The following is a 27682-nucleotide window of genomic DNA, read 5'->3' on the forward strand; positions in this document are numbered from 1 at the left end:
GCTAGCAAAAAAAGCGTGGGCATGATTATAACCGTGTTCCTTGAAGTGCAAAATGCTGCTGGAAAGGTCAGTTTGGCACAGCCAAAAGGGTTATGCTGGTATCACCTATTTCATGAAATTGTGTTTTAAGTCACCTGTATGCTTAGCACATATGAAAAGCATAGGAGTACTTACCTACAATGTTCACTGTACTGTCAACTTCATTTTTTATACTGGAGGACAGGAAATAGTCAGAAGTGACATCATTTAGCCCATTAATCCCAAAAGATGATTCAACTGGCTCTTGCTAGAATGAAAACAGTACAGTTGGGTCAGGTTTGATTTATTTTAGGAGCCTGGACTCAATTCATCTCTTTGTTCTGAGATGGTAATAAATCAAATGACTTCTGCCTGACATGTACCCACTGCTCCTTGTTAAACACAGTACTAAGATGAAAATTTTGGTTCTCTGAGAAGAAACCAGAGTTTATTCCATTTCCAAATCTTCCCCTCTGAAACTAAAGTTATTTTTGATTTTCAGATTTAGAGTGAGCCTTCAGAGAGCAAGAAATTAGTGTGCTATTTACTACAAGAGATTAACATTTGGAACAAACAAGGAAGAAACATTGCTTTAAACAGTGTTCTATTTAATATTCATCCTCTCTCCCTTCCAAACATGCTGCATCTCTCAGCACTCCCTGAAAGGAAGGAAGCCTTAGCTTCTGTGTAGTAATTACTGAATTCTAGCCTTCATTTTTCTCTGCAGCAAGCCTGAAAGCAAACCAAACTGTTTACACTAAATACAGCCTTTTAGATCGCATCATAAACATCACCATAGGGCAACCGTGTTGGGAAAACACCACCTGTTCTACATACACTGAGCTGCCCACAAGATGCATTTCTATACATCTGTTACAGTCAGATGAGATCTAAGAAACTCCCTTCAGAAGAGACTGCAAAGGTTCTAGTTCCATAATTTCAGGATTTCTTTAAGAAGCTATGAACACTCTTAAAGGATTAACTACAAAACCAACCTCCTCCCCTTTACTGGCTCCCTGACAAGGACTATTGGGTACAAAGTGTAAAGTCTTCTGCTCTTATTCTGGGCCAACAATGCCAACATTGAAAGTGAAGTCCTGCATTGCTGTTGACCTAGAGACATCTGCAGAGAAGGCCAGAACTGCCAGTCTGATCTGATGGCGTGTCATGCCCATTTTTACTGGCGTAAAACACTTCAGCAAGTGTAGGGCAAAGGCAAGCCTCAAGTCTTCTGGCATCAGCCCTTCACTGTACTAACCCTATGAACTTTTCTCATGGGGACAAAAGCTGTGGGGACAGTGTGACAGTTCTTTTCTGGATGCCACATGCTGCAATTGCAATCAACTCGGGAAGAGTTGTCCCTTGGACACGAGTCTCTGCCTCTCCAGCCATTAAGCAAGGCCAAAATACACATACCGTGTTCCAAGGCTCCTCTGCAAACCAGAAGAGTGCAAAGCAGCTTTAGAAGAATGGCAGCTAGGTCTGCGATAAGCCACACCGGTTGTGTCAACCCACAAGCCAAAGAATTGGAGTATCCAGTGCAAAGCTGGAAAAGATGAAATGAGCTCCTACTGATCCAGCAAGGATCACAGACTACAGAGACAGATTAGGACTGTACACAGGGGCCCTGAGCCTCCAGCACTGTGCAATGCTCCTGAAAACCCTTGGCCAATACCACAGCCCCCATGGAAATGCTGCAGGCAGAGCAACTTGCCTAGCTTTACTAAGGCTTAGTTATAAAACTATTTTGGTAGCTCCGTTAGAGCTGTAGAAACAAAAATACATCTTAGAACTCAGGTGATGACGCCAGATCCACAAAGGGACTTGGATACTGCCACAGTCAGTGTTAAATCACCTAACTTTGCTGTGTTCAAATGCCTGACGGATGCTAAATGAAAGGGGAAAGGTACCACTTAGATTAGAAAAGGTCTGATTGGGGAGCTGCACGCACAGTCAACAGGCAGCATCTCGGACAAGGCAGAACTTAAGCCTCAGGCAGGCAGCTCAGCTCTTAACTTTGCTTCAAAGGAAAGTGCCTATTTTTATTTGAGCTACTCAAATACTTATGGCCTCTTCCCATTGCTAAGTTTTCATGTTCCAACAGAAAGGCCCCATCTGACCAAAAGCCCAGGCTAGGACACTTATCTGCAAGGTGGGAGACACTTATCTGCAAGGGGGGCTGCCCTTGTCTAATGTAGAAGAGGAACTTGGTACAGTCCAGGTCTCACCTCCGCAGAGGGGATGGGCAGGGAAGTGCCCTGACCGAGCATCCTGCTCAAACCCAGCCTCACCACTCCGCTCAGCGAGGTCTGGCAGCGTTGTCCACCCCAACGGTGGTCACCTTAGGGCCTCGGGTGCCCACAGGGTCTGGCAGCAGCTACATGGGGGAGCTTAATGTTAGACTTTGTTATGCTAGTCCCTTTGTAGATCTGCCCTCTGATCCTTAGCTTCTCCCTCTGTTTATGTCACCTCACAGAATTTAACAGGTAGATCACGGAACAGCCTCCCACTTATCTTCACTGAATAGAACTTTTCAAGATAACTGCAAGGCTTGCAGTAAAAAAACGGAGATTCAGATTGCAGGAATCCACATCACCAAGCAAAGAAATTGTAAGTAGGTTTCAATGTTCAAAAATGGGTATTTGCATTAACTTCACCACCTCCTTTCCTCCCTATTATTGCCTTCAATATTCAATAGTGTATCTAATAGTAGCTGAGCACAGAACAAGTACCTATTTTAAAATCGATGCATATTTGGAAGTCAGTTCATGTATACATTTGTTAGAATAATGGAGTACAGTCAGGAATATACTGGGCCCCAGCTCAAAACCTACAAGAGGTAACTGGCCATAATATAATTAGTGGTTGGCATACACTCCTAGGTACCACTCGCAAGTATATATACATGTATGTGCTAGAAGCATAGCCAGGTCAGCTTACTGCTGCTGTAATACTTGTCTGCAGTTCAGGGCAACTGAGCTGCAGGAAGGTGCTCCCAAAAGTTGAGAGCATCTCCCTGCAGACACCTATTCCCAGGCATAATGCCATGAGTAATAATCTCCAGATATCACTGGAACTCCCACAGTAATGAGTATTTGTGAGATTAATCTTAATGAAGAGGACAAGATTGTTCAAGCACCTCTACGGCTTTTCAGGTATTTAATACTTTAACTAAAAGAAAGATTATGAAGGAAGGGAATAGCAACGTGCTGCTGCCAGCTTTGAAAGGCATCATCTGCTGCCCTGCTCTGACAAACAGAATGTACTAGCTCCCTCTGAATGCAAGTTACGATCAGAGTCACATTATAACAAACAAATGTGGTGACAAAATCGAGATACGATAGTTAAAAAGTGGTTCCTTAAAGTCTATTTAAAATCACAGATAAATAAAGCAGTATTCTGATAGGTAATTATACAAGTCACAATTGCCAGAAGAGTTTCTTCCTTCCAAATCCAATTTTAATACAGGAATTTTTCCAAAAATGGCCTCAGCATTCACCTGGCCTAGACTACATGCTGGCCACAGCATGCAGCGCTGCTTTCATGGGCTGTATCGCACAGACATGAGAACCACAGTTTTTCACAAGCAAATAGCAGAGAACTGAGTTTCTCTTCTGTTGCACAGATTGCTACATGCTACTACAGGCTATGGGTTCAGTAATCAAATCCCAGACTTCAGTGAAAAACCAAAGAACATAAACTTTATTGAAGCTTGAAAGCTTTGCAATTGACTGTTTGAAAATGGTGAAGCAAGTCCCAGTCCTGCCAGTATTTAATACTGACCATCTCAAAGAGGCCCTCAGCAGAACTGCTAAAGCTAGGAAATGCCATGCTCTGTAGGAAGTGTAAATGTGAGTTTGGGTCCATGCTCTGAATAGAAAGAAATCTCAGATATTGACTGATGAGATTTACAACTGAGTTATTCTAACTTAAAAAATATGAGCAGAACATGCAGGTCTGACAGAACTTTCCCCCTTGCCTAAATGAAAATAAATTTCCAACGCACTATGAACACAAATTAATTGCTCCAAAAGGTAGCTCCATTGTTCAGAAGCACTCCTTTCATAATTACTTTATTTCTACTTACACAGACAAACAAATAGCAAATGTACTGCCAAGCCTGCCAGTTTTCCAACCTCCAGGCATTGCAACACAAGGGCTGTATCAGCTGATGACGTCAGTCACGGCTGCAACAGGCTTCACGTTTTTTAAAAAAAAATCAAACATCCAAAGTAACTGAAGCTACTTAAGGAAACCACAAGCATGGGAGATTTGCAAATATCCACCACAAAATACTGTTGCATCTATTAAAAAAATTTGCAACAGACTGTTTTCGCAAGCTCTCACATGATTAAACAGCCACTTCTTACCTTAATTTGTTTGAATTTGTCATCCTTCTCAGACTTTGTTTTTTTTCCTGCAACAACAGAAAAGATTTCTTACAGTCCTCTGTACAATGAGATATCTTCCACTCCTTCTATATGCACTAAGTAGCACAATGTGCCTCAAAATGGCAGCAACCCATAGGAAAAGGAGAAGTCATTTTGCTTAATTTTAAACCTACTTTAAGGCCTGGGCAGTCAAAAATTCACCTTGAACATTTTGGCTTTGTGTTTCATTTTAGAAGGGCTACAAAAAAGGAGCACTGATAGGACTAATGGAAGCAATTTCAGTCAGAAAATAAGATGAATAAATTGGAACTCAGAGTGACAAACTAAAAGACAAAGCCTGAAAAGGAGAAGGAAGGGGAAGAAAAATACTCCTAATGAAAAAAATCAAAATATATGTGTCATCACATTTGAGAGACACTGTGATTGCAGCTATAGGAAAAGGGAGAACGGTTCTCGGATTTAATGTGTAAAAAGAGATCACAGTTAAATTCAACAACTATTTTTGCAAATAGTTACAACCTGGGGTGGAGGGCGGAGTGGTTTATGCAAAGTGGTTTATGCAACCACGCTGGATTTGAGAATGCAGGGGAAAAAAAAAGAGAGACCACATATGGTCCTCACAAAACCTCATGCTCCTTGGCAGGCCTCGACATTGCTGCCCCTGCTCTGAGCCGAGCAGGCCCTGCCGGGTAAGCGGAGACTGGCTGATGCAAGCTGAGCTCTTCCCACTGTTTGTGCAGATGTGCCCCATGCATTTCCCCCATCCCTACTACAAGGTAGCACTGCGAATTAGAAATGTTTGCAGCCAAATTCTTTTGCTCTCACTCATACATAAACTTAGCCACATGGCATGCAGAAAGGGTGAGGGAGAATATATCAAGGCCCCAAATACACCACAGATATACAGCAACTGGACTTGCTGCAGAATCCTCTCCCGCTACAGCCCCGAGCTCCAGAATCTCAGCTTTCATTCTCAACTTTTCTAGTTCTTACAGCTATGAGAGGAACTGACCTCAATGGAACAGAATATAGTTTAGGGAAATATGCCTGAATGTACAAAAAACACTATAGACCAGAGATCGGAAACAATGTAAAAGCAAAATTTTTCTACTTTTTCCAGATTAATATTCCTTTCATAGCCTAGTTCTGCCCCATAAATGCTTGAGTTCCTTATCTTCATTTCCAAACACATTTACTTAAGATGTTCCTTTTAGAGCCAAGTTTAAAAAAACAGCAAATTGAGCTACGGGTAAACCGAATCAGATTTTACAGCAAGACCGTGCATTTGGACTGCAAGTTATCTTTTCATCCAAAATTCCTAGGCACTGTGGTTGAGAGGAATAAGTCAATGTTTCTATCTCATAAGCAACCAACTATTCATGAGATTGACCTGGTAGTTGGCTCCTCTCCTGGCATGTGCAAGACAATCCCTAAACTAAAGTTGGGGATTTAAGCACAAGTCTTTCCTGCTTTACCAGTATTGTTCTGTGGGGGCAAAGAGGATGGTCCTTTTTGCTCATTCTTCATGGCCTAGTTTAGTTACTTAACTCAAAAAATAGTTTCATGGTTTAATGCTCTGAGGAGAGAGATATATCCCCATGATGTCAAACTTGGCAGTTTGCTCCTCGTATAGAAAACCAGGATGCTGAATTTGCACTCCCAACTCCACACAGCAGCTTCATCCCTATGTCCTTCTACAGAACCAGCTTTTCTACATTTGCTGTTCAGCCGCATCAATATCCGCCACAGCTACGCTCAAATGTGCACTGCTCCCACTCAGTTCAAAAATGCATGAGTTTACTTCTATCCTTGTCTGAAAAGAGACAGCAGTATGTCTGCCTCCAGATTCTGAATAAGCTTTACTTTGTTAAATACACTGAGGTCTAAAATCCCCCTAATCTGCATCCTTCACTGAAGGGGTACTGTAAATGAGACACAGTTCTCCCATGAAAGCTAGGGAATAGGCAGATATGGCTCTATGCTGCCTTCGTTCATTAGGATACCTCATGGGCACTGTGATTTTGGAAGTGCTACCACAGATAAACATAAAGGAGCTCCTCTCCATGGTATTCTCAGCTTCCTGAACCCATGCTTTAATTCGGTACTCACATTAACACCACCTTCAGAAAAAAATTTCTCCTGGTTCAGGTTAAGGGTGTTTGTCACACTGTAAATTTTCAGATGTTTACACTGTATCACTGTGTCATATTAAACCCTGGCCATTTTGCACCATTTACTTGGAGTCCCAGAATTTAAACAAGCTAGGTACCTGGGACTGGAATCTAAACACAATACCACTGGCTTTAATACAACTAAGAACATTTACATGAGATCACCAATTTGGGGGGGATCATATCTTGTTGATCCTCTCTCAAAGTATCTTGTTCTGCTAACAGAACATCGTCCCATTTTTCACAGAGAAGTTCCGAACTTCTGGGAAATGTCTGGATAAAAGCATCTGAGATTACAGCAGCTGAAGGAAAACTGGCACATTTTGCAGACCCCAGTATCCTCAGTAGTTTTCACTGACAAAATCATAACAATGTACCCAACACTGTTTGGATATTCACAAGCTCTCTTGTCTACCTTTTTTGGACGGTCTTTCAGATAATGGCAACATCCGGTACACCCTGAAGGCATTGTTTCCTTTCTTTATACTTTTGTCCTTCACTTCTTCTATATCAGGCAAAGAGTTCATAGCACATCGGAAGTTTGCCTTCCATGTTTTTGGATCAGGTTTATCTACTCCTGACTGGTATTTTCCTAAGCAAGAAAAGAAAGTTAGGTACATATGATGTATAATTGAAAACCTAAGGCAAATTAATAACAACATGAGTTAACTTCAAGGTATTAGCCTTCAGTTCTCAAGACAAGCATTCAAACAATAGTTTAGGTTGCAAGAGAAAGTGAATGCTGTGATCTCACTCTCATGCACATTTTTAGAACAAGATTAACAGTTTCTGCTCAAGAAAGACCTAGGGCACTGCAGATCAGATGCAACTCTACAACAGCATGGAAAAGCTTGCACAGCATTTACCTTTAGTATGTCTGGCTCAAATCCATAGAAACACATAAAGAGCCTAGGGGTCCAAGTCTACAAAGCGCTGAGCATGCTCTACTCTTGGCAGTTTTGAACCCAATCTTGTTAACATTTAAATCAATTAAGTTTTACTGTGTTCCTCAATGCAAATGAGTTCTGGCCCCTCAATAAAGCTGGAGAGTACGGACCTTGAAGGAAGCACTTAACCTCCCAGAGATTTGGAAACTTAAATTCACTCTCTGTGTTACTAAAAGCAAGGATATGAAAGAAAGAAAGAGCATCTTTAGAAGGGAAAAACAAAGTGAAGTCTGTCCTGAAAACAGAGTTCCAATACCTGTGTGAATTGCCCAGTTTCTAAATAAAGGAGCATCTTTTTCAACATCCCACCCATGTCTTGCAGCATGCATCCAGGGAATCTGAAAAATCTTCTTCTCCTAGAAGGGAAAACAAACAGGAAATGCCAACACTGACTGACTTGAGGGATTTTCTGATGACTTTAAGTCACTTATTTAAAAACACCCTTCCCGCATCTGCAAGTGTTTTGCTTCCTTCTAACACTGCTGCTGTCACTGAACTCAATAGGAAAATATCCACTGGCATCTGTTAAGGCAGAATACAACTCTAAGCATATGAAACACTCAGATGCCCCTTCATGGCAGCTTTCCAAGTTGACACATGGACAAAACATGCAGTGCTACACATTTCTAAACATTCAAATGAAGGCTGGTTTTGGCAGCACAGACACTTCTATGATTAGAAAAATCAAATATGAAAATAAACAACCACAGGAACAGAGCAAATTCAAGGGATTTAGAATTTAGCTAGTAAAATTCAGCACAGTGAAGGAAAACAATCTCTAAAATTAATAAGACAAGCTAATGGGTCATCTCAATACATCAAATATAGATACCTTTCGAGCGAAAATAAAAACCACAGGACTCCCATGTGCAGGGATGGGTTTAAAGGTAGGTGAACTTAGTTTAGAAACTTTGCGACAAGCTCTGAAATTACTGAAAAGTGGATTTAAAACAATCCAAAGGAAGAATTTTTTCACACAACAGGTAGTTAAATCAGGGCATGCCTTATGTGGCAGAAGTATAAACTGATTCAGAAACTGATCAGAAACTCATGGAAGATAATCTACTGGTGATTATTAGAGGTGACAGTTCTGGGATGGATCCTGGGTCAGATGTGTTTTATGCCATACAGCACAGGAATTAATTCCTATGTACTGACCTAAAGGGCTACCTAAGAACACACTAGGTTAATTTCTGCAAAGCCCTGTAAAATGTATTTGCTCTGCAGCCTTTCGTTTTTCTTCTTTCTTGGGAAGGGGATACATCTTCTCTGATTTCAGTGCAGGCAACCTGCACTGTAAATATCACCACAGTTTGTCCAGATTCCCTTCACAGGCAGTAAGACAAAAGCACTTTAAGGGCACAATTCGCATCTTTCTGAAGCAGCCACCTGAACTCTGTCAACTGAACCACACCCCAAAAATGCCTGTTTCTCTCCACTGACTACAAAGGACTCCAGTCAGGCAGCTCTCATTTCAGCATCTGTATTGTAGATGTCTAAGGTCAGTGAGATGAACCCTTTGCCCTTTCCCCTTCCTTCAACAACCGCTATTCTTCCTTGTCTGTCTGGTTAATATTTCACTAAATGCCAAGGTTGGGTTTATTTCCCCTCTTTTCTCTGTGATCTTTTCTTTTTTGAGCCTGCATTTTGTCATCCTTCAGCTCTTTTCTTCAATCTTTTCTGTCACTTACATTCACTTGTTTAGAACTGCATTATTCACTTCTCACTTCCCCTCCTCTCTTCTTTAATTTAGTGAAAGCGCAGATTTAACATGTTCCTCCCCATTCCCTCTCCAGCTCTCACACCCTCATTCTTCCTCTTACTCTGTTACCATCACTTCTCTCATGTCCCTTTTGCCACTTCAGTCTTCCTCCTCTATATACTTGATCATCCTACAGAGATGCTCTCCTCCTTCCCCAAGCAGAAGTTGTCTAAAGGAAGACCTGCATAACTGTATATACATAAAAACTATAGATTTTGTCATCAGCTATACAAATATCTAATCTCTTCGAAATCCCACAAGACTGCTGACCACAAAACCACCACATGTCCATGAACTCCACAGCCTACATGTGTGTTCTGCTCCGGTTCTACCTACATTCTTTTTATTTAAAAAATTACTTCTCAATTTCACCAAAAGCTCTTCTCAGCAAAGTGACTTCACCTATCTGTACTAAAACAAAAAACACACATTATCAAACATTTACCCATATCCTTCTTGGGTCTGTGCTTATTAATAATGGCATTAATAGGAAACGGCGCATCACTGCTTTTCCTTAGACTCAGCTGCACCTGCAGAGCCCTATTTCAGCACTGTTCAGCCCCCTCCATCCTCTCTCGAGGAATCACTGCTGCAACCCGCAGAGCTGTTTTGGTGAATCACTGAACTCAACACCACCTGTTACAGCCAGGATCTGCCCCAGGTCAAGCTAATACGATAGTCTGGGAACAGTCTCCTTGTTGTCCTGCTGTCAGAAAGCACTTTCTGTCCTTACTACCGCTGCATTTTCAATACATCACTGAATCCTTTAATCAACAACCTCCTACAACACGAGGAGTCTCTTTGCTCTCTGACCACGTGGAAGTGTCTCCATGCCCCAGCAGGTTTCCATAACCCACTGTGAACCCCCTAACGACATCTTTCTTGATCCCAAAAGAATGAACTGAGGAACCTCAATTTATGCATGGGCTCTATTTTGCCTCTGCTATTTTATAAACTATTCCTCCTACATCCTGGCTCTCACTGTTGTTTTGTCTGCTACCAAGCAAAGCTTTTCCCTGCATTTTCCAGAATGCCTGGCTACTTTCAAACACTGAAGTTTAAGATTTTCCATTAAGTTCTGTGCAGCTGTCCATACTGGAAGTAATGATTTCCCATTTCTTTTAAGAATACTGCAAGATACAGAACAGCATTAGAGCTGCTCAACCGTGTGCTGCTTTGTACAGCACTTTGTCACCAGACATTTGTGCAGAAGTCTATGTTTCTCTGAAGATTCAGGCTCACCTAAAGTCAAAAAGCACAACCCACAAAACTAGTGCAGCAAAACAGGAATTGCTACCAGATTCCAGTGTGCACATCAAAAGGAAAAGGTGTCACATTCTTAGAAGCAAGCAGGAAGAGGAAAACAATACCGAACACTTGCAACTCTAACACTGCAAAATTCCCTGAGCAGGAGAGTGAGCAGGAGAGTGATCACACACTAGAATGCTAGAAAAGTCATAGGACAAATTTTAAGTAGCGACATCGTCTTGATGGTAATAGTCCAAACAGCCATCAAAGCAGCAGGTTCCCTCTCTGCACCTCTTACAGCTACTCTGAATGCTTCCACTCAAATTTCCTTCTGAAGATCCACGAGGGACACTGACCTTCGTCATCCCCCTCCTCACACTACCCCCGACCCTCTCCTCAACTATGTAATTTCCCTCAGGCCTCCCAGTTGTGTCGCTCTGGGAAGGTAAACAAATTCCCTTCCTCCCTCATGCCATTCAGCAGGATAAAATTTTGCACACAAATATTTGTTTATTTTTTTCCAACCTTATACAGAGGAGTCTGTTCTGGAGGGGAAAACATTAACAATGCAGTGCAGAACAAAGCAGGAAGAATAATGTGATCAACAAAGTAGAAGAAGGGATTGGAAAAGTCAGCCGTTACCTGACTTGTCATTTAATTGAGAGGTTTAATTTCTTCCTCTAGTATACAAAAATTCCCAAGAAAATATCAGAAAAAAAGAAAAGACAGCCCATGAGAAACCTAGAATAATATTACTTCCTGTAGCGTTTAAATGCTATTTCTTCAAAAGCCGTGCACAAAAATGCCATTCTCTTCCTAATCTGATGCACGTTCTTTTTTACTGCAAACTGATTTACGCCAAGCTCTGATTTAAAAATACAAGTCCCAAAACCCTACTACTTTCAGAGTCAGTCCTGTGTGTACACAAAGCTGTGATGCACATGATACTTTCTCATAGAGTCCATGCATGGTCTTGTTTATGATCAGGACTTACAGTAAAAATAGAAATATTTTTGGCTTAATGATTCATTGCTGGAACAAATCTTCAAACATTTTTAAACAGAAGCATTCAGAAATGAAATTAGCTTGTTGAGCACAATAAAGGCAACTCAGACGGGTTGTCAAATCTGAGGGTGAGAGTAGAGAATCAGTTTAATTAACCTCAGTGCAGGCCATTTGGTCTGGTATCCTCCCTCTGGTAGGAGCCAGGACTTTGTTTTAGAAAATAATCCAATTTCAAAATACCATATTTGTAAGACAAGCATTGGTCAATATAGAGTATGCTAACTAAGGACAAAACTTTCCAACCAGCTCTTGCATGCAAAAAGTTCATGCCAGAAGGACCAGGCAGAAACTATTGTAACAACATGATCAAGATGGTGGTAAACATTACACGACACGATATGCCTTGCAAAATGCCTTTATACGCTGGTGGGCTGAACTTGAAGAATGAATCCCTTAACACAGTGGCAACCTTTTCACACTGCAGAGCAAAGGAAGCAAGTATGTTTCTGGGGTGCACTGAAAAAGGCTAAGGTAGAGTAATCTACAAAAAAGGACAATTAATAGTAAGACTGAATCTGAAATATTGTGTCCTATCAGGCTCAGAGAAACTATTTCAGAATCAAATAGGAATGTCCAGGGAAGGACACTAGAGATGGGCTGTCACCAGGAGAGAACTGACAGAGAGGTAGAGACAGCAAAGGAGAAGAATCCGTAGGGACCTGAATGTGGTATTCAAATTACAAAGACAACAGTTAAAACCAGTCTCTTCCTCCTTTTTAACTGTGACCCCATTATGCAAGAACAAGGACCTACTCAAATTCACAAGACAGCTAACTTGGGAATGGATAAAGCAATATTTATTTACCCAGTCACAGCATGTGAGAGTCACTGATGCAAGAAGTTCCGGAGAAACAAAATGTCTAGCTGAAATTTAAAGGGCTCCTGATCATTTTATGTCCACTAACATTTCTAGCTTGGAAAGACAAAATAAGAAATATCTTAATGTCATTCCTCAGTTCTGAAAATGATCACCTGAGCATCACAAATACTAGTGGAGAGAAGACACTAGACTAACTGGACCAGTGTCTTATCCAGATTGTCTATTCCTATGGTTCTGCACTTACTTTTGTACATTTCAATCATTTCAATAAGAAAGTAGCCTTTTGTAGCTAAAACTGCTTCATTCTTTTCAGTGCGGTGAATTAATCTTTTGCGTACACGTAATATTTCTGCGGTTTATTACTGTTCAAAGTCTCAAATACACTCTGTTTTATTGAGCCAATTAAAAAAAAAAATCTAATTAGTGCTGACATTTTGGAGCCCACGCTTATGTTCTCTGCAGCTCTAACACTCTCAGTAAGAGTTCCAGGCAAGGAATATTAGGTTTGGAACCTACATACATACAGGAAAAAGTTATCCTGTTTTCTCCCAGGTCCACTGCTTTGAGAAGTATCAGAGAATTCACATGTGACTGAAAGAGGAGATCATCACTTCGACTCAGAGGTTAATGAAAAATACGCTATTCCACCTCTGAAGAGCATTTGTTCAAATCCTTCTGACACTACTTGGTGAGCAATTTGTTCCCAGCTTAAAAACCTAACGGAGTCTTCAGAACAGTTGTTCTAACAACAAAGAGTTGGAGGAGGAAAAATGCTTTCAAATGAGCCACAGATCCAACAGGCAAATATAAAGAGCTTCAGATCTGGAAGGCAAGGCCAGAAGAACAGGTTCAGCAGGAAGCATTCAGCTTTGCCCTTCTTCTCTACGTTGCCCCTTTGAAAATCAGAAACACTGGTTTACTTAACACAAACTCAGACCCTGTTATAGAGTATCCACGTAGCAAACACACGCTCACACATAGACATACAGATCTTACCTTATTTAGCCATTTCAGCCCTGGTATTGTGTTAGAATTTATTTGTTCTTCCAGCCATGGGCGCATCCGCATTCTTTCGACAGGCATTGTTACCTGCGTTAGAAGGAGCTGGAGACAACAGGGGACAATGTTATTGCTTTCTAGGCACAACTACCGTTCCCCCATCTCAGCCCAAGAGACAGACAGACAGACAGACATACTTACTGAAGACTTTCAGCCATGTAATAACCACACATATAATACTGACTTTGACTTTGTGGGGGAGCCTCCCATAAAAGCAACTGAGATAATAAAGCCCTCTCTACCATAGAAAATGGTCTTCTGGTATACCTCTATTAGTAAGCCCTTTTAACTGAAGACCCATCAAATGCCGAAAGTTGTTCTGCTGATGGAGGCAGCCAACCAGAGGCACAACGGAAACCAGCTAAGCTCCTAAAGAGACCTCTTTTTGGCCCATGTACTTGCATTTGCAGAGGAGGGTTTTTCTTGCCAAGGAAAAAAAACATTAAAAAAAAAATCCCACATGCAAGAGACATCACGGTACCAGCTAACATGCTGTATCTACTAACTATAGTGTCTTCAAATGGCTGTTTCTGTCCCATGAACTTGACTCAGATTACGAAAAAGACATTTTACGTTCCAGTAATTTATGAGACAACTTTGGTTCTAGCCGACAGGAGTGCGCTCCTCAGCTTTCTCTGATCAGCCCAATCACTGGGTTTTTTAGCTGCTATTTTACATTTCGATACTGCTTAGCTAGGAAGTGAGTGGTCTACAACCATCTCAGCTGCACCAGGACATGTTATATTATTCAGTTAAGACTCAGACTAACTTCTTTCTCTCTTTCTCTCTCTCACATACACGCACGTGACCCTGATGCCATTTCCCCACTTAGACCTGTAAATTATTGACATTAGAGTCCAAAGCCTTGAACCTGAGAGAGAAAATTTCAAAAACATTAACCTATCTCAGGCACCTCTTTGAAAGTGCCAACCACCACTACGTGCAGATCAAAGCAGCACATTAAACTCCTGTGAAGCAGCCTGCAGTGAATCATTTCCACATTCAAGTACTTGCATTTAGGCTTCTTCTTCTCTCCCCACTACACCAGGTTCGGCTCCTTCCTCTCTCCTTTGTTCTTTACATCTGTGTTCTCTGCATCATTCTGCACTTCTCTGCTCTGCTGCTATTCTTGTCACCTTTGATCTTAAAAAAAAAAAAAAAGAAAGAAAAAAAAGAGTAGGCCACATATTTGAAAGCATACAGCAATGACACAAATGTAAATGGGTTTGTTCTTTTTTCCTATGGGAGTACAGGCCTCAGACAGACTAACAATTAGGCAGTACCAAGCCCACACCCAGCACAAGAGGAAGAAAAGTGTTCAAAGTTTCCTCTCTCATTGCTCTGAGGACAAGTATTTCCTGAAACTAATAAGGAATTAAAACCTGAGTACAACAATAAGGCTCTTTGATATATTCAGAGAATTTAACAGCAATTGTGCTCACACTAATTTCTCAGCAAACGTATCAGCATTTTCCTTATCGTTGTGTGGAGCTGGTCACTAGTTTCAGCCTCAACCTCTTCCACAGTTACCCCCTCCAATGACTAAGAATTTCTATAATAGCTCAGAAAGCAGTTGTGACTGCTCAGGTCCCTTACAGATGAGGTTCAGATACAGAAAATAAACCTGACAATAGCTAAATCCTTGTGCAAAGCCCCGGTGCGTGTGAGCCCCGCAAGTGAAGCTGTCCTGGGACTCGTGGCAAAGCGAGCTCTGCTTTTCCCTAGAAACCCCGTAAGTACTAGCAGCCTTTTCTCAATCACTCAGTACCATCGCCCTCCTACTAGAAGCAGGTCAAAGCTGGAAAATGCAAATGGCAATGTACTAAAAACAAAAGTAAATTTCTATTCATCTGTCAAGGAAGAGACACATACAAGCAACTATCATTTTAGATTCATTTCTTCACATAATTTCTTTAAATACATGTGCACTTTGACATGGTTCCTGGAAACATTATGTATAATCATTAGAATTCAACATATGAGTGCTCCCGCTTAGCACTGGGACACGCCTTGTCTTCTGGCTAACGAGCCTCTAAGACACAATTTCAAGCCTACTTGAATGAACTAATTAGCCAAGAGGCAAAGAAGTAATCTTTAAGGCAGTTGCGACAAAACCCACTTGGGGCGGTCAACCTGGGGAAGAAGTAAAAGCTGCCTCTGTGAAAAAGCACTGTGTTTCAGGAGGTGAGAAAGCTGTCAGCATCGCTGCTGCAAGGAGACAGAAATGGCGAGGTAGAGCTGCCTCTTCCCACCCACCATGTCCCCAGAGCTACTCCAGCTGTTCCCTGCAGGTGCTGCCACGATCACCCCCTTCTCAGCAGCATCAGAGTCTTCTCAGATTAGCCCGCTGCTATCAGCACACCCCTTCGCATCCGTTGCCCACACCAAATCAGATCAATCAGAAGTAATCAGCAAAGAGGTTTGGTTTGTGAGAGAGGAAGAGTGCGGCTCTAAAGATCTGTTTATTTGAAAGTAAAACCAAACCCAACTAAAAATAACCCTTGATGATGTCCAGCTGGAGGGAACTGTGGGCATCTTCTGGAGAAACATTTTTCACAGAGGGATGAGCACAGCACACTCCTGTTAACCAGAAGGTACCCTGTGCTCCTCTAAGCCCATGTGCTGCAGAAAACAACGCCTGGTGTCTTCAGAAGACACTCCCAGACCCTTCCCCAGCAGGACAGCACTGACCACACGGGCACTAAAACGTACTATGTTTTTTGACAGTTGCACGTCAACAGCTCCTTTGCAACCAAAAATACCGAGCCAACTGTAGCTAGTGATTGTCTGAGTGAAATGAAGGTGCCACATCTCCCCTCCAGGTCCGTCAAATGCATGTTTTATTGTATAGTAAGATGCATTAAGCTCTGCAGTGCCCTAAAAGCAGCCTCTGTCAGCCTGTATCTCAACACTTTCTCAACTCCATTAAGTATAACACAGAGGAGAGTTAATGCACCTCATTAAAAACAATTACAAGGAAGAAAAAACATGTAAGAGTTAAATTTCCCCTAGTTCCTCTCTGGGTTAGGGCCGGCGTGATATTGTTATATAAATTATTCGGGATGTGCAACACAGTTACCAAACACAGTATTAAGATTTATAGTCTCAAACAGTGAGGATTTTCTCCTCTTTCAACAGGTCACCCTGAGGAGGGCTCGCACCGTAGAACCCCACGGAGCTTACGGGAAGGGAGGAGGGAAACCTCCGAGGAACATCCCTGACAGAAACCCACAAGGCAAACAGACTCCTGATGTCTCACATTTGAATTCCCATCTTTCCTCTGAGGCTTTCCTACAGCAATAGGGGCTAAGGAGTGCACTTGAGAGTCTTATTCTAGTAGGTCCTTTCCATGCTGCTTTGTTGTTTTAATTTTTCCTGTTAGCTTCATATGGGAGAGTCTAAAGTCATCAGTGAGTAATGGGACAACCACTTCGTGCCATTAAAAGTAGTTTGAGTTGGTAAAGACCTCTGAAATCCTCCAAAAGAGACAGTAAAGGCATGCAAAGTACCACTGGCCAGCACTTAACACCAAGTCAGCTTCACCCCACATCAGAATGCACAAATTATAAAACACACATACAAAGCCAGGAACTAAGGTGAGCCACACAAAACACTATGCATGCCAAGTTCCTTCACTTCAGCGTCTCACTAGTGTTTACCCAGCAGAAAAGTAAAAAGCAAAAACAGTTGACCCTTTCCAGAGAATGAAACATTAACATTTATAATCTTAAGCAGGCCTATAAAACAGGGAGCAGCTATATATACACCTATCTCATTTCTGTTCAACATTAACATTGTACTTCCAACTCAGATACACAGCCAAGGGCCAGAAGGTATGTTTAGGTGCCTGTATTTTTTGTACAGAGACAAACAGACTCCTACCCATATTTTCAGAGCTGCCAAGGCATCCAGTTCCCACCGACTTCCCCTTCAAGCTAGCCGGCCGTAGGTACCCATCCTCTGGCCTAAGCAGACCTCACCAGAAGGCTTTGCACCTCTGTTAACCTGAACCTTAGCACCCAGGTTAACAGGGAGAAAAACGGCCCACTTGGCACCATCTTCCTCTGCCTCAGGAGAGCACTGGTAAAGTTGAGACCGTGCCCGGAGACAGCCAGGCTGGAAGGGGAGACCGGAGGGGCTGTCTGGGGCTGCACACGGACAGCAGAGCTCCAGCTGTGCTAGCAATGAAGGAGCTCCTCTTCCCCCACTCCTCCTCCACTCTTTGGGCCTATCCCAATTTGGCAGCATGTTAAGGCTACTTTTTGCACAGGCAGCTCTGTGCACAAGTCAGAGAACTCATCAGGCTTAGAAATTACACCTCTTTCTGTAAGGTTTTTGTTTGAACCCAGATCAGTTCTCTCATCCTGTTCAAAACCCTTGGGACAGCACAGCTGAGAGGGGAGTATGGGAGCAGGAACGAGCAGCTGGAGGGAAAAGGCAGGAGCTCCTTAATCCAAAAGTACTCATGAAGCCTCCCTGTTCTTAATTCACAGCTTCAAACTTGGACTGCATTGACCTCTAGCATCTCTTTGGAGAGAGCACAAGAAAACATTTATCACTCCCAAAGACCCATGATGAAATCAAACTTTCTGGCGTTATGCTGAAAACACTTTTCATTTGTTTTTTCTTCTGGTTTATAATTATCCCATGGTGGGGAGAGGAGAACAATAATCACCAAGAAACATAATCAACTGCTAATGCACATGGGACCTAAGAAAGCATCCTACAACAAAAGAAGAACTCATTTAGACGTGAAAGTAGGACTACCTCCCGGGAATTCATTTTATGAACGCTTGCGATTCTTAACAAGACAACCAATCTTAAAAAACCACAATTTTTGACCATATGCCTTAAAAATATATTAAGGCTGATAGCTCTGAGGATATCATTTCCCTTGCTCATTCCTGTCACCCACCTCTTTCTTAAAGGGGGCAAGGGTCAGCGGCTGTTGTCTTCTCAGTGGTGATGGCTTAAATTAAGATATTAATAAAATGATTCCCAAAGTGGCCGAGCAGGCAAGACATGAACCTCAGCTCAGTGGCACTTGCGAGAAGAGGACAGAGGGAGAGAGGCACCCGGCTCTGCTGGGCTGCACCGCTGGCATGGTGCCATGGGGTGGGAGGCAGTGAGGACAACAGGCCAGGGAGACAGAGGGGGCTTGCAGGGCCTCTCCGAAACGGAGGCTTTAAAGGGCCACCGGGCAGTCTGCAAGGAGCCCAGGCCAATGCAGCAAGGGTGGTCCACAGGATGCTACGGCACGACAGTTTACGAACTGATTATTTTGCCCATTTTTGAAGGTTTATTTATTGCACTAGTCATGCTAGCTCTGCAGTCAGCTCAGTTTTTTTGTTGCAACTAGATACCAGGAAAACATGGTGGAATCTACTCCCTGACAAGCTATAAACTGTCTTAATCCTGCAGACGTGACTCAGAGGAAAAGTGTTGTGGAAGAAAGACAGCACAAGATTTGCTGAAGGCAGGCCAGCATAACCCAGTTATGCACTGAGAAGCTGGGAGGAGGCCAGTCAGGAACACAGCTTCTGCTACCACATGTTGCATTTAAAAATGAACTTTCTATACTAAAATCATGACAACAGCAGCCTGTGGTCAAGCGTACAAGGAGTCAACTTCCTAAGAGAGACACAACTGAAAGAAGAGTCACAATAGTATAAGAGACAGGAGTACAGATATAACAATGTTCTTCATGAGTAATCACAGATCATTAAGCAGGTAGCTGTCACTAAAGCAACCTTAAAATGTGACAAGTCATACTGAATTTTAGCTCTACACTTCTTTGCAAAATGTATTTTGCTAAGAGGTAAGCCTTTATGTAAGACTCTTTAGAAGGAAAGTCACATCATTGGTTTATTTTTAAGGAGATATTAGAGAAAATATTACATGTTTTAAAGAGATATTTATCTTCAAAGAGATACTAGAAAAAAATGTAAATGATGTTTGGGTTACAATCTATGTATATACATAGTTTCAGATAGCTTCATTCAGTAATGTTCAGTAGAACTTGCAGCCTCTGCTAAAACATTCTGCTGGCCAATAAATTAGACTTCCCCCTCCCCCCCCCCATGACAGCAGATAACACTACTGCCCTACAGAAAGTATAACCTTTGAGAATGAAAAGCTCTTCACTAGAATTAGAGCAGCTGCAGAAAGAAAGTGAAAGCAATGGCATGGCACGTATTAAATCTGAACAATACAAGATGTTCTGTTCCCTTCAGTTTTCTTCTGTCAGCATCCGGATAACTGGAAAGACACAAAGGTTAACCCCAAAAGACATGAACTATTCTACTCCAACATCACTGATTTTTTTTAAAAAAATACTTCTATAAAAGGAAAAAGAAAAAGAAAAAAAAAATCTTCCTCCCCCATCGCAAAGTACCTGGTTGAAATATCTGCTAGTATATGGAAATATTGTTAATGGTTGTGAGAAGGGAAGGTGCGATATGATGCTCTGAGGTGTGTATGTGAAGTAGGTCACAGCCTTTCTGCACACCTGCAAAAAAAATGTTTCCCACAGGATTTGCACAGAGTTTTGCAGGGTAACTATTTCTCTTTTCTCTATAAATACAGAACTGACAGTATTAGAGAAGCAAGTTCTCTTGTATTCATGCTTGCTGATAATCTTTTAAAGTGTTCCCTGTGTTTGCTAATGCTTGTGCACTTCAGAAAAGCATCAACCACGCTGTGTGACCAAACAGATATGCTGAAATGAGACCATACTCTAATTTTAGGATTCAGAGAACTGGGTTCTGTATTTGCCCCCATGCCAAGGCTGCTCCAGGATATAAAGAAACATGATCTTACTTTACAAAACAATACTTAGAGCAAAATTCTGTCCTTTGGTCATATAGGATTTTACATACAGGACCACCCTGGCTCTTTTCAAATACTCCACTGCAAGGATCCATTTGAAAAATAAGTACATGTTTAACTATACGTGCAGAGCTCTACTTGGAAGTCAAGCTACTTGGAATGAGCGCAGACAGGACCTTTCACAATGAAGCCATGGGCTTACGGTACCAATTTACGTTCTATCCCTTCAAATATTGTTATATTCATATTTGAGATACTTCTAACACATGCCGAGGTTCAGGAAATTCAGACTTTTCCTGGGTAAGAAGACCTGCTAACGTGACCTGGTCAGTAATACTTCAAAAACATAACCAATATTTTAACTGAAACACATACAACCGAACTGCGCTCAACTCAGCTGCTCTGATTTCGCACACATGAAATCTTCCTGTCCCCAGTTTCCAGACAGGCCTCTGCCCAAGTACATTTCACATCTGCCAAAAGGAGAAAGGAAAACTTGCCACTGACACTGCAGAAGCAGAATTAACATGCCTTCTTTCTGATAACCCCAAATTACACAAATAAACATATCTTTTTTTGGAACCAAAAGCAAAACACTAATTAGGGTAGCACTAGTAAACGTGGAAAACGGGGCATATCCATTCTCAGAGCTGCAAGGGTTAAGGAAGCATTCCAAATAAAACCCTGAAGCTCTCAGAGTTGTCAAACAGACATAAGAGGCAAGAAAGTACATAAAACTCTTTAGAAGACTTTCTAGACTTGTGCATAGCTAGGTGGCAAGACCTACCCTCTCTCGTCTTTCGAAAGTACGAATGGTGCCTCTTTTGTTCCTTTGGAATACTCTATCAGTGCTACATTATTAAAGAGAGACTGGGGAAATGTCACGACCCTGCTGGCTGATTTTCTTATTGCTAAGCACCTCTTGCCTGGAGCTCTCTTCCATTTAAAATGTACCCCATGACTGACTGCTCCACAGACCCAGCTCCTGGGTTTGGCCAGAATTCCTAATCCCCACGGTAGCAATGCCAGTGTTTTTCCTGCTCTTTACTTTTAGTAAAACTTTGGCGGCACCAGCAAAGAAAAATGGCATGAGCATGCTATATCCTTCCTGTCCATCAACAAGAAAAATACCTCACCACAGGCAGGAAAAGTTGTATGGTATTTGCTCAGGTGTCTGCAGGAAGGAGACTCCATAAAAGCCGGAAAGACAAAAATTTGAGAGTAGGCAGGGTGGGAAGGAGCAGGTCCCTACAGAGCCGGGTAGGCAAACTGGGGTAAGGCATGACCTGGCCCCATTAGAAAGAACCTGCACAGGCAACCAGCAAAAAATATTTCACCTGCTCCCCTGGGCTCCCAAACCAAACACAGCATAGCTACAACAGGATCAGCGCTGGTGTGAGGAATGCTCTGTGGGTCTTCAGCACAACTCGGAGCCCACACAACTGCAATGGGTTCAAGCTAACAATAGCTACCCAACTGCCAAAGCCCCTTCTTAGTAAGGCCAGGTTGTGCCTAACCCTGAAGTGCCCACCTAGGGCTGCAGAGAGATGCGATGTAGATGGAGAAGGGAGGATGCCCCGTTCATCATGCCCCTCTCTCACGCAGCTGTGCACAGGAGGGATACACAAAGGTAAAAAGAAGAAAAATCTTTGTGTCCTCAAGTGCTGGAGGGAGAAAAAAAAAAATCCAGCCAACCCAACATACCTTTCAACAAAGGCAGCAAATACCTCAAACGTGTGCTGAAATCAGCATTACAGACTGCATGATAAACATGCCCAGGAAAACATACAATGGGAATTCATATTGTTATATACAGTATGTTTCATCAGCCCTATAGCATTTCTGTTCCACCCAAAGGCTGTTAACATGCCCTGGCTGGGATACAGACATTACACATCAAAACAGACTCCTCTCCTTGTGGTTTCCATGCAAAGCTTATTTTCCCTCAGCAGCAAAGACAGGAGTTGTTAGTTTGCAATGATCTCAGTCATCGTTAAAGATAGCCATTAGATTTGCAGCCTAGAACTGCACTGAAGAAAAGCTGTATTATTTTAACGCGCCAGAATCATTAGGCTGATTCTTGTTTCGGGACTTAGCCATTGCGAAACAATGCTTCAGCTTCTCAATAGCTACTATAAAATTACCCTTGTACTGGCTCCTCCGTTGAACATTATCATAATACCCAATGTCAGTTGTTCAGCCCATTCACTTCTTTGGCATCACAGTGATTTGCATCACCTGGGAATTTGGCCCAGATTCATATGAAATAGACTGTTAAAGACCATTTCTGCAGTATTTGTGCCACAATGACCATCTGGGCACACATAGATGTCTCCAAATCTGGTGAGAATACAAAATGATTGTCTTACTTTCAACTTTAAAAGGATACTCTGTTTCCCAGGGGGTTCTTTTGTTTGTTTCCCACCTCTTATCTTGACTGAAGATGGAGATGCCAGATTCTGATGGCATCAGCATAATAGGGGGGTCTACCTAACTGAGAGTCAACAGCATATGATTACAGAAAACTCTTCTACTGCCACCTCCTCCAGGAGTGTGCAATACAGCCATAAATTCTACCTAATTTATTTACTTTTTAAGCTTTGTTTTACCTCTGATGATTGCTCCAGATTTGTTTTCAATATCTGGGATGGCCAACTACTTCCCCCAAAAAGTTGCCTGGAAAAAAAGGTGTAATTTTTCAGCAGTACATCTGTACTTCCCGTAGACAAGTTAGGGAAGGACTTGTTTACAGTAAGAAATTTGCTGGCATGGTTGTCAAGGAATAATTAATTCCCTGCGATGGGAGCAGTTATCCCACAATCAATCAATTTTATTCTGGAATTAAGCGTTCACACAAGAATTCACTCCTAAATACCCACATAGCTGATGTCGCTCAGCCGTGTCAGTCAGCATCCTCTGAAGCCAAACCCTGTGCATTCTTAAAAGCTGTTAGGAAAACTCAGCATTTCACAGCTGATTCATAAGGAATTTTCCAGGCTGGTGAAAAACATAAAATTGTTAAGTGTCAAACAGTTATCAAGAATTACTTATTTTGTCATACCAGTGCAACTCAACAGCATTTTCCAAGTCTCTCCATAGCTCTGCTAGTCCAGGGCACTCGTAACTGCTCTGTTACTAGATCTACTGGAGACATTGCTAAAACATTTAACAAGCACACCTCATTTCCAACATGAAATTTGGGTCTCTCTGAAAAAAGTAAGACCAACTATACATGCAAGTATCTGCAAGATCAGGATCTTAACTTGTAAAAATACTTTTTAAAGCCCAGGTGGTCTTTATCTCCACGTCCTGTCTACCACTTCTCTGACCAAATGCATGAACAGTGCTTTGTAGCATGATACTACATATAGGAAAAGCAGGTACTGTAAAACAAAAGCGCTTAATCTCAGCGTTCCCTTGCTGACGGCTTGTGAGGCTCAGGCAAGATTACATTTTAAAGGCACTCAAAGAGGCAGAAAAATTCTTTCTGCCTCTAGGTAGTGAACACTGCAGAATGTGTTCAAGGAAGAGTTTTCACATTTGCTGGCCATGACCTGAACCTGATGTAATCCACCTTGCTCAGATTTAACTTGTTTCTCACAGCCAGCTTTGTTTGTACAACATACTGTTCTGCAACACACAGCAAAAACTATTTGCACACTACACTAAAGTACAATTTAATATTTGCTTAAAGCTTTCATTTTATTGTCTGGGCAAAGGCGGTTTCTACCACTGAAGTTAATAGCTAACCCACCCACACCCATACTTTTGCTACCGTAACTTCTAATCACTAGCGCAGCATCCAGATCTGAGAGCAAAATGCATAAGCTACCCCTGCTTAGCCTCACAGCAAGCACCAAGTCAGCCCTTTCAAGAAATCAGCATTCTTCCCTTCACTAATACCTGGCTATAACAGTTCAGTTATCAAAGAAAATTATATGTTCTTTGGGATCTGCAAAAAAAAAAAAAAAGCCCCTCTCCTGCTTGCTCAGAACGCTTGCTTTAGAGACAGACCACAGAACACAGACTTGGGGGCTGGAATATTTTGAATCATCCAAACTGCAAGCTGGAAACATGTCTGTCACATGCACTTATTTATGGCTACAAAAATAGCACCATGAAAGAAGCAGATGTGTGAGCACAAAAAATAACTTAAATTGAATTAAATATTAGAGACTTAAATTGAATTCATTATTACAGATACTGGCTGACACTGGGGAACTTAACAGGGAAACTTCTTCCTTTTGTACACAACACTTTGAAGGCTTGCATTTAAAGAAGTAATAAACATTAAATCTTTAATACTGACACTTTCTGAGAAAATATGATGTAATCCTCCTTTTTATACAAACTTTGCTCTTTCCACTGCCACAGGACACATAGGGACTTCTTAATTCATTCATGTCGAGATATGAATAGCTAGGACTGGTTATAAAATGTGTTCTTATTTTAAAGTTTTTGTGTTGTTCAGAGACTAAGAGCAGTGAGACAGCCTCAATTTCTGATCTGCAGCAGCTATTTCTATCCTGGTAGTTTCCTAAAATACCACTGAGCTAGAGTAAGACCACTGAACTCATCTTTATTTCTGACCTAAGCAAGATAAATATTATTAAACTAAACAAAGTTAGTCTTCATCAGCTTCCCTCATAAATCTCAAATCTTCTGAACAGTTTTGGCATCCAAAGAATTTAGTTCTGATACTAATTGTAATTACTGATTGTAATTCTTGTCAAATGTGTCAGAATAAAATCTCTGGAATTAAAATCTTTCATTTTACCCTTCTGCAGCTCTAGCAAAGCAGTGATTGTCGAAGCTTCTCCTCAAAACAAACCTGACAAACATTTTCATCAGTCCAGGCCAGGAATGTGCATTCCACACATGAGAAGATCATTCAAGCTTCTATGGCCACCCAGCGTTTGGCCATCTTTTGAATAATATGCCAGTTAGTTCTGAATGTCGAAAAGGATCTTCTAACTGGAGACTTTTCCATGGAAATCAAGTGAAACCATAGTCATTTCATGTGACCAGCAAAACTGACATCTGGTAACAGCTTTTGGTTACTGCTAATCTTTCCCAGGTCTAAGCTGATGACCCAAAGGTGAAGAAAAAAAACCCACCACATATTTTGTAACCTATCCTATTAACCATTCAAATCTTAACACAAATAAATTTCAACTACACCTACCAGCTGAATGATTCCCTTTCATCACACTGATGTTACCACCTTCATTTTACTCTGTGTATACAGTTGTCAGCATTTCAAAATGCAGCCTCCACAAATGAAGAACAGACTGCTTTTAGTACTGCAGGGCCATCACACAGACCACTAGATGAGAAAAGTGTTACCAGGCTAAGTCAGGGGGAATAACTCTTCCTCCTTACCATATATCCTGCTAAAAGAATGCTGTCATGGAAAAGTCAAAGTTACTAAGAGATGAGTTAATAAAATTGAAATTATTTTTAAAGTTCAGCTCTCGTGCTGATTTCCTCTGTGTTTATTCTTTCATTTTTTGCCAACTGGCAAATGAAAACCAATGGAGTCAGTTTCACTTTTGTTTATACTTGGTTTCAATTTTATCCTCAAGTTTTGCTTTCAGGTTTTTAACGTAACAGTGTTTGGATTTCAGATCCAGCAACAGAATTTTCCATAATTTTAAAACATTTGTCTCTCACTCCCCTCCTTTTTCCTACTGTGATATTATTTTATTGTGCATAAACTTAATAAGATGCTGTTACAAATTTGGGAAGTTTTTGGTGAGGAGATTGCTACATTTTGATTCTACAATGTATGTATGTTACATCAGATTTAATTCAAAAATTCAATATTTTCCAGTTGATTCCCCTCACAATTGCATATAAAACACATTCATACCATTTAACAAGATATCTTAAAAGAGAAAGCCCACACCATGCACTAAATGCATGTAATGTATATGCACCAAATGCATGTAAGATCTAAATGTCTTGCTGCTATCTCAACTTACTGATAAGCAAGGCATTCTCTTGCATGGCTAAAGCTGTAAGAGGTTTGCCTGTAAAGCCGTCAAGTAACATCCAATATCAATACGAATATTACAGGACAGATTTTCTCTTCTGTGTAGTCAGCAAGCTCCCCAAGTCACAGATATCCCTCCGTACATATCAAAAAGCAGAACTTAACCACACTTTATGCCTTTCTTAAACAAACCCTAAGTAATCCTTCCTTCCTTTCCTATACCACTATTAAGTATGTAACACTTCTTTTAAAAGTTCTTGAAATAATTTAAGAGCAAAAGGAAGATGGTTAGACAACATCCACTGCTGCATGCAATTCAAACTAAGAGACAGATTTAAATACTTCTGCCACAATTTTCCCCATTCCTAATACCAGGCATGCTGGTAACTACAAACCAAACCTGTAAAGGTTATGTGAAAAACTATGAAACTGTACTCTGCTCCATTCTTTAAGGGGCAAGAACCAACCCACATTTATACAGGAATTACTGTTTCTAAGCCCATCATGAAAGCTAGCAACCTGTGTAGCAGTAGCTGAATGTCAAAAATTATTTAAAGTTAAGACTTAACGCTGTACCTTGGGTGAAAGAACACATCACATGCAGGTAGATTTGCTCCAGCTGCCTGTGTCCAGGCTGTAACAAGAAAAAAATGCCTGCTTTGTACTGAAGTGTGCTGTGCGTTTTTCACAAGCAAGCAAAGGGGTCAGAAGACTTCCAACACACACAAAACCTGGACTTCCAGTATATTACATGTAAGAAACCAAATATTAGTTTCGGGTTCACCATTTCTTTATTTTCTCACTAGCTCATACAAAAAATCAGTAGTATTTTAGCAATTTACAAGAAGCTGAAAGCTGAATGAACAAGTTTTAGAAGTGCTTTACAGTCTGTCAATGAATAGCCTTTACTGAGTTTCTCAGTAATAATCCAACAAACCTTCTGAAACAGAGGGATAAATTATTTAATTAAATTATATAACTGGAATGATTTGGTCCATAAAGTTATTCATAAAGGAGGAATACACAGCTTAACAAATCTGCTCTTCTCATTCATTGTACTCAGAATCTTTCTGGTTTGAGGTTTTGTGTTTGCTTATTTTTTGTTTTGCTTTTGCACTTATGATCTCACAGAACCAAAGAGAGAATGTTTTATCCTGGTCACAGTTTATAGTGTCATAAGCTATAATAAAACTTCTGTAAACATTACCTTATGTTTTATGTCCTCAATATCACAATCACTGTAGGCCTTTGAAGAATGGAGTTTTACTGAGTCAACCTTCACTAGTCACACAGATAAGTAAGTCATACCAGAAAGACATCAGAACAACATCAGAAGTCTGCTGGGATCACAGTTCTACGTAACATGAAGTGCACACGG

At 41.2% G+C, this 27682-nt stretch overlaps 1 protein-coding gene across 4 annotated transcripts in view; it reads right to left on the reverse strand.

Annotated features, from left to right (window-relative positions):
* IRF2 (interferon regulatory factor 2) overlaps positions 1–27682 on the reverse strand; it is a 46188-nt gene that overhangs the window by 12324 nt on the left and 6182 nt on the right. For 2 of the 4 annotated variants that reach the window (XM_026105233.2, XM_026105234.2), the window contains exons 2-7: positions 14496–14624; positions 13419–13526; positions 7784–7883; positions 6996–7172; positions 4389–4435; positions 175–286 (exon numbers count right to left, since the gene is read on the reverse strand). In XM_026105233.2, the coding sequence (XP_025961018.1) occupies positions 175–286; positions 4389–4435; positions 6996–7172; positions 7784–7883; positions 13419–13505 (523 nt within the window). In that variant the 5' untranslated portion in view covers positions 13506–13526; positions 14496–14624. Of the gene's footprint in view, positions 1–174; positions 287–4388; positions 4436–6995; positions 7173–7783; positions 7884–12946; positions 13316–13418; positions 13527–14495; positions 14625–26880; positions 26939–27682 lie in introns of those variants that run through there. The other 2 variants (XM_064511026.1, XM_026105235.2) reach the window with 2 other exon arrangements.

Source organism: Dromaius novaehollandiae, chromosome 4 (genome assembly GCF_036370855.1).
Source record: "Dromaius novaehollandiae isolate bDroNov1 chromosome 4, bDroNov1.hap1, whole genome shotgun sequence".
Lineage (NCBI taxonomy): Eukaryota > Metazoa > Chordata > Aves > Casuariiformes > Dromaiidae > Dromaius > Dromaius novaehollandiae.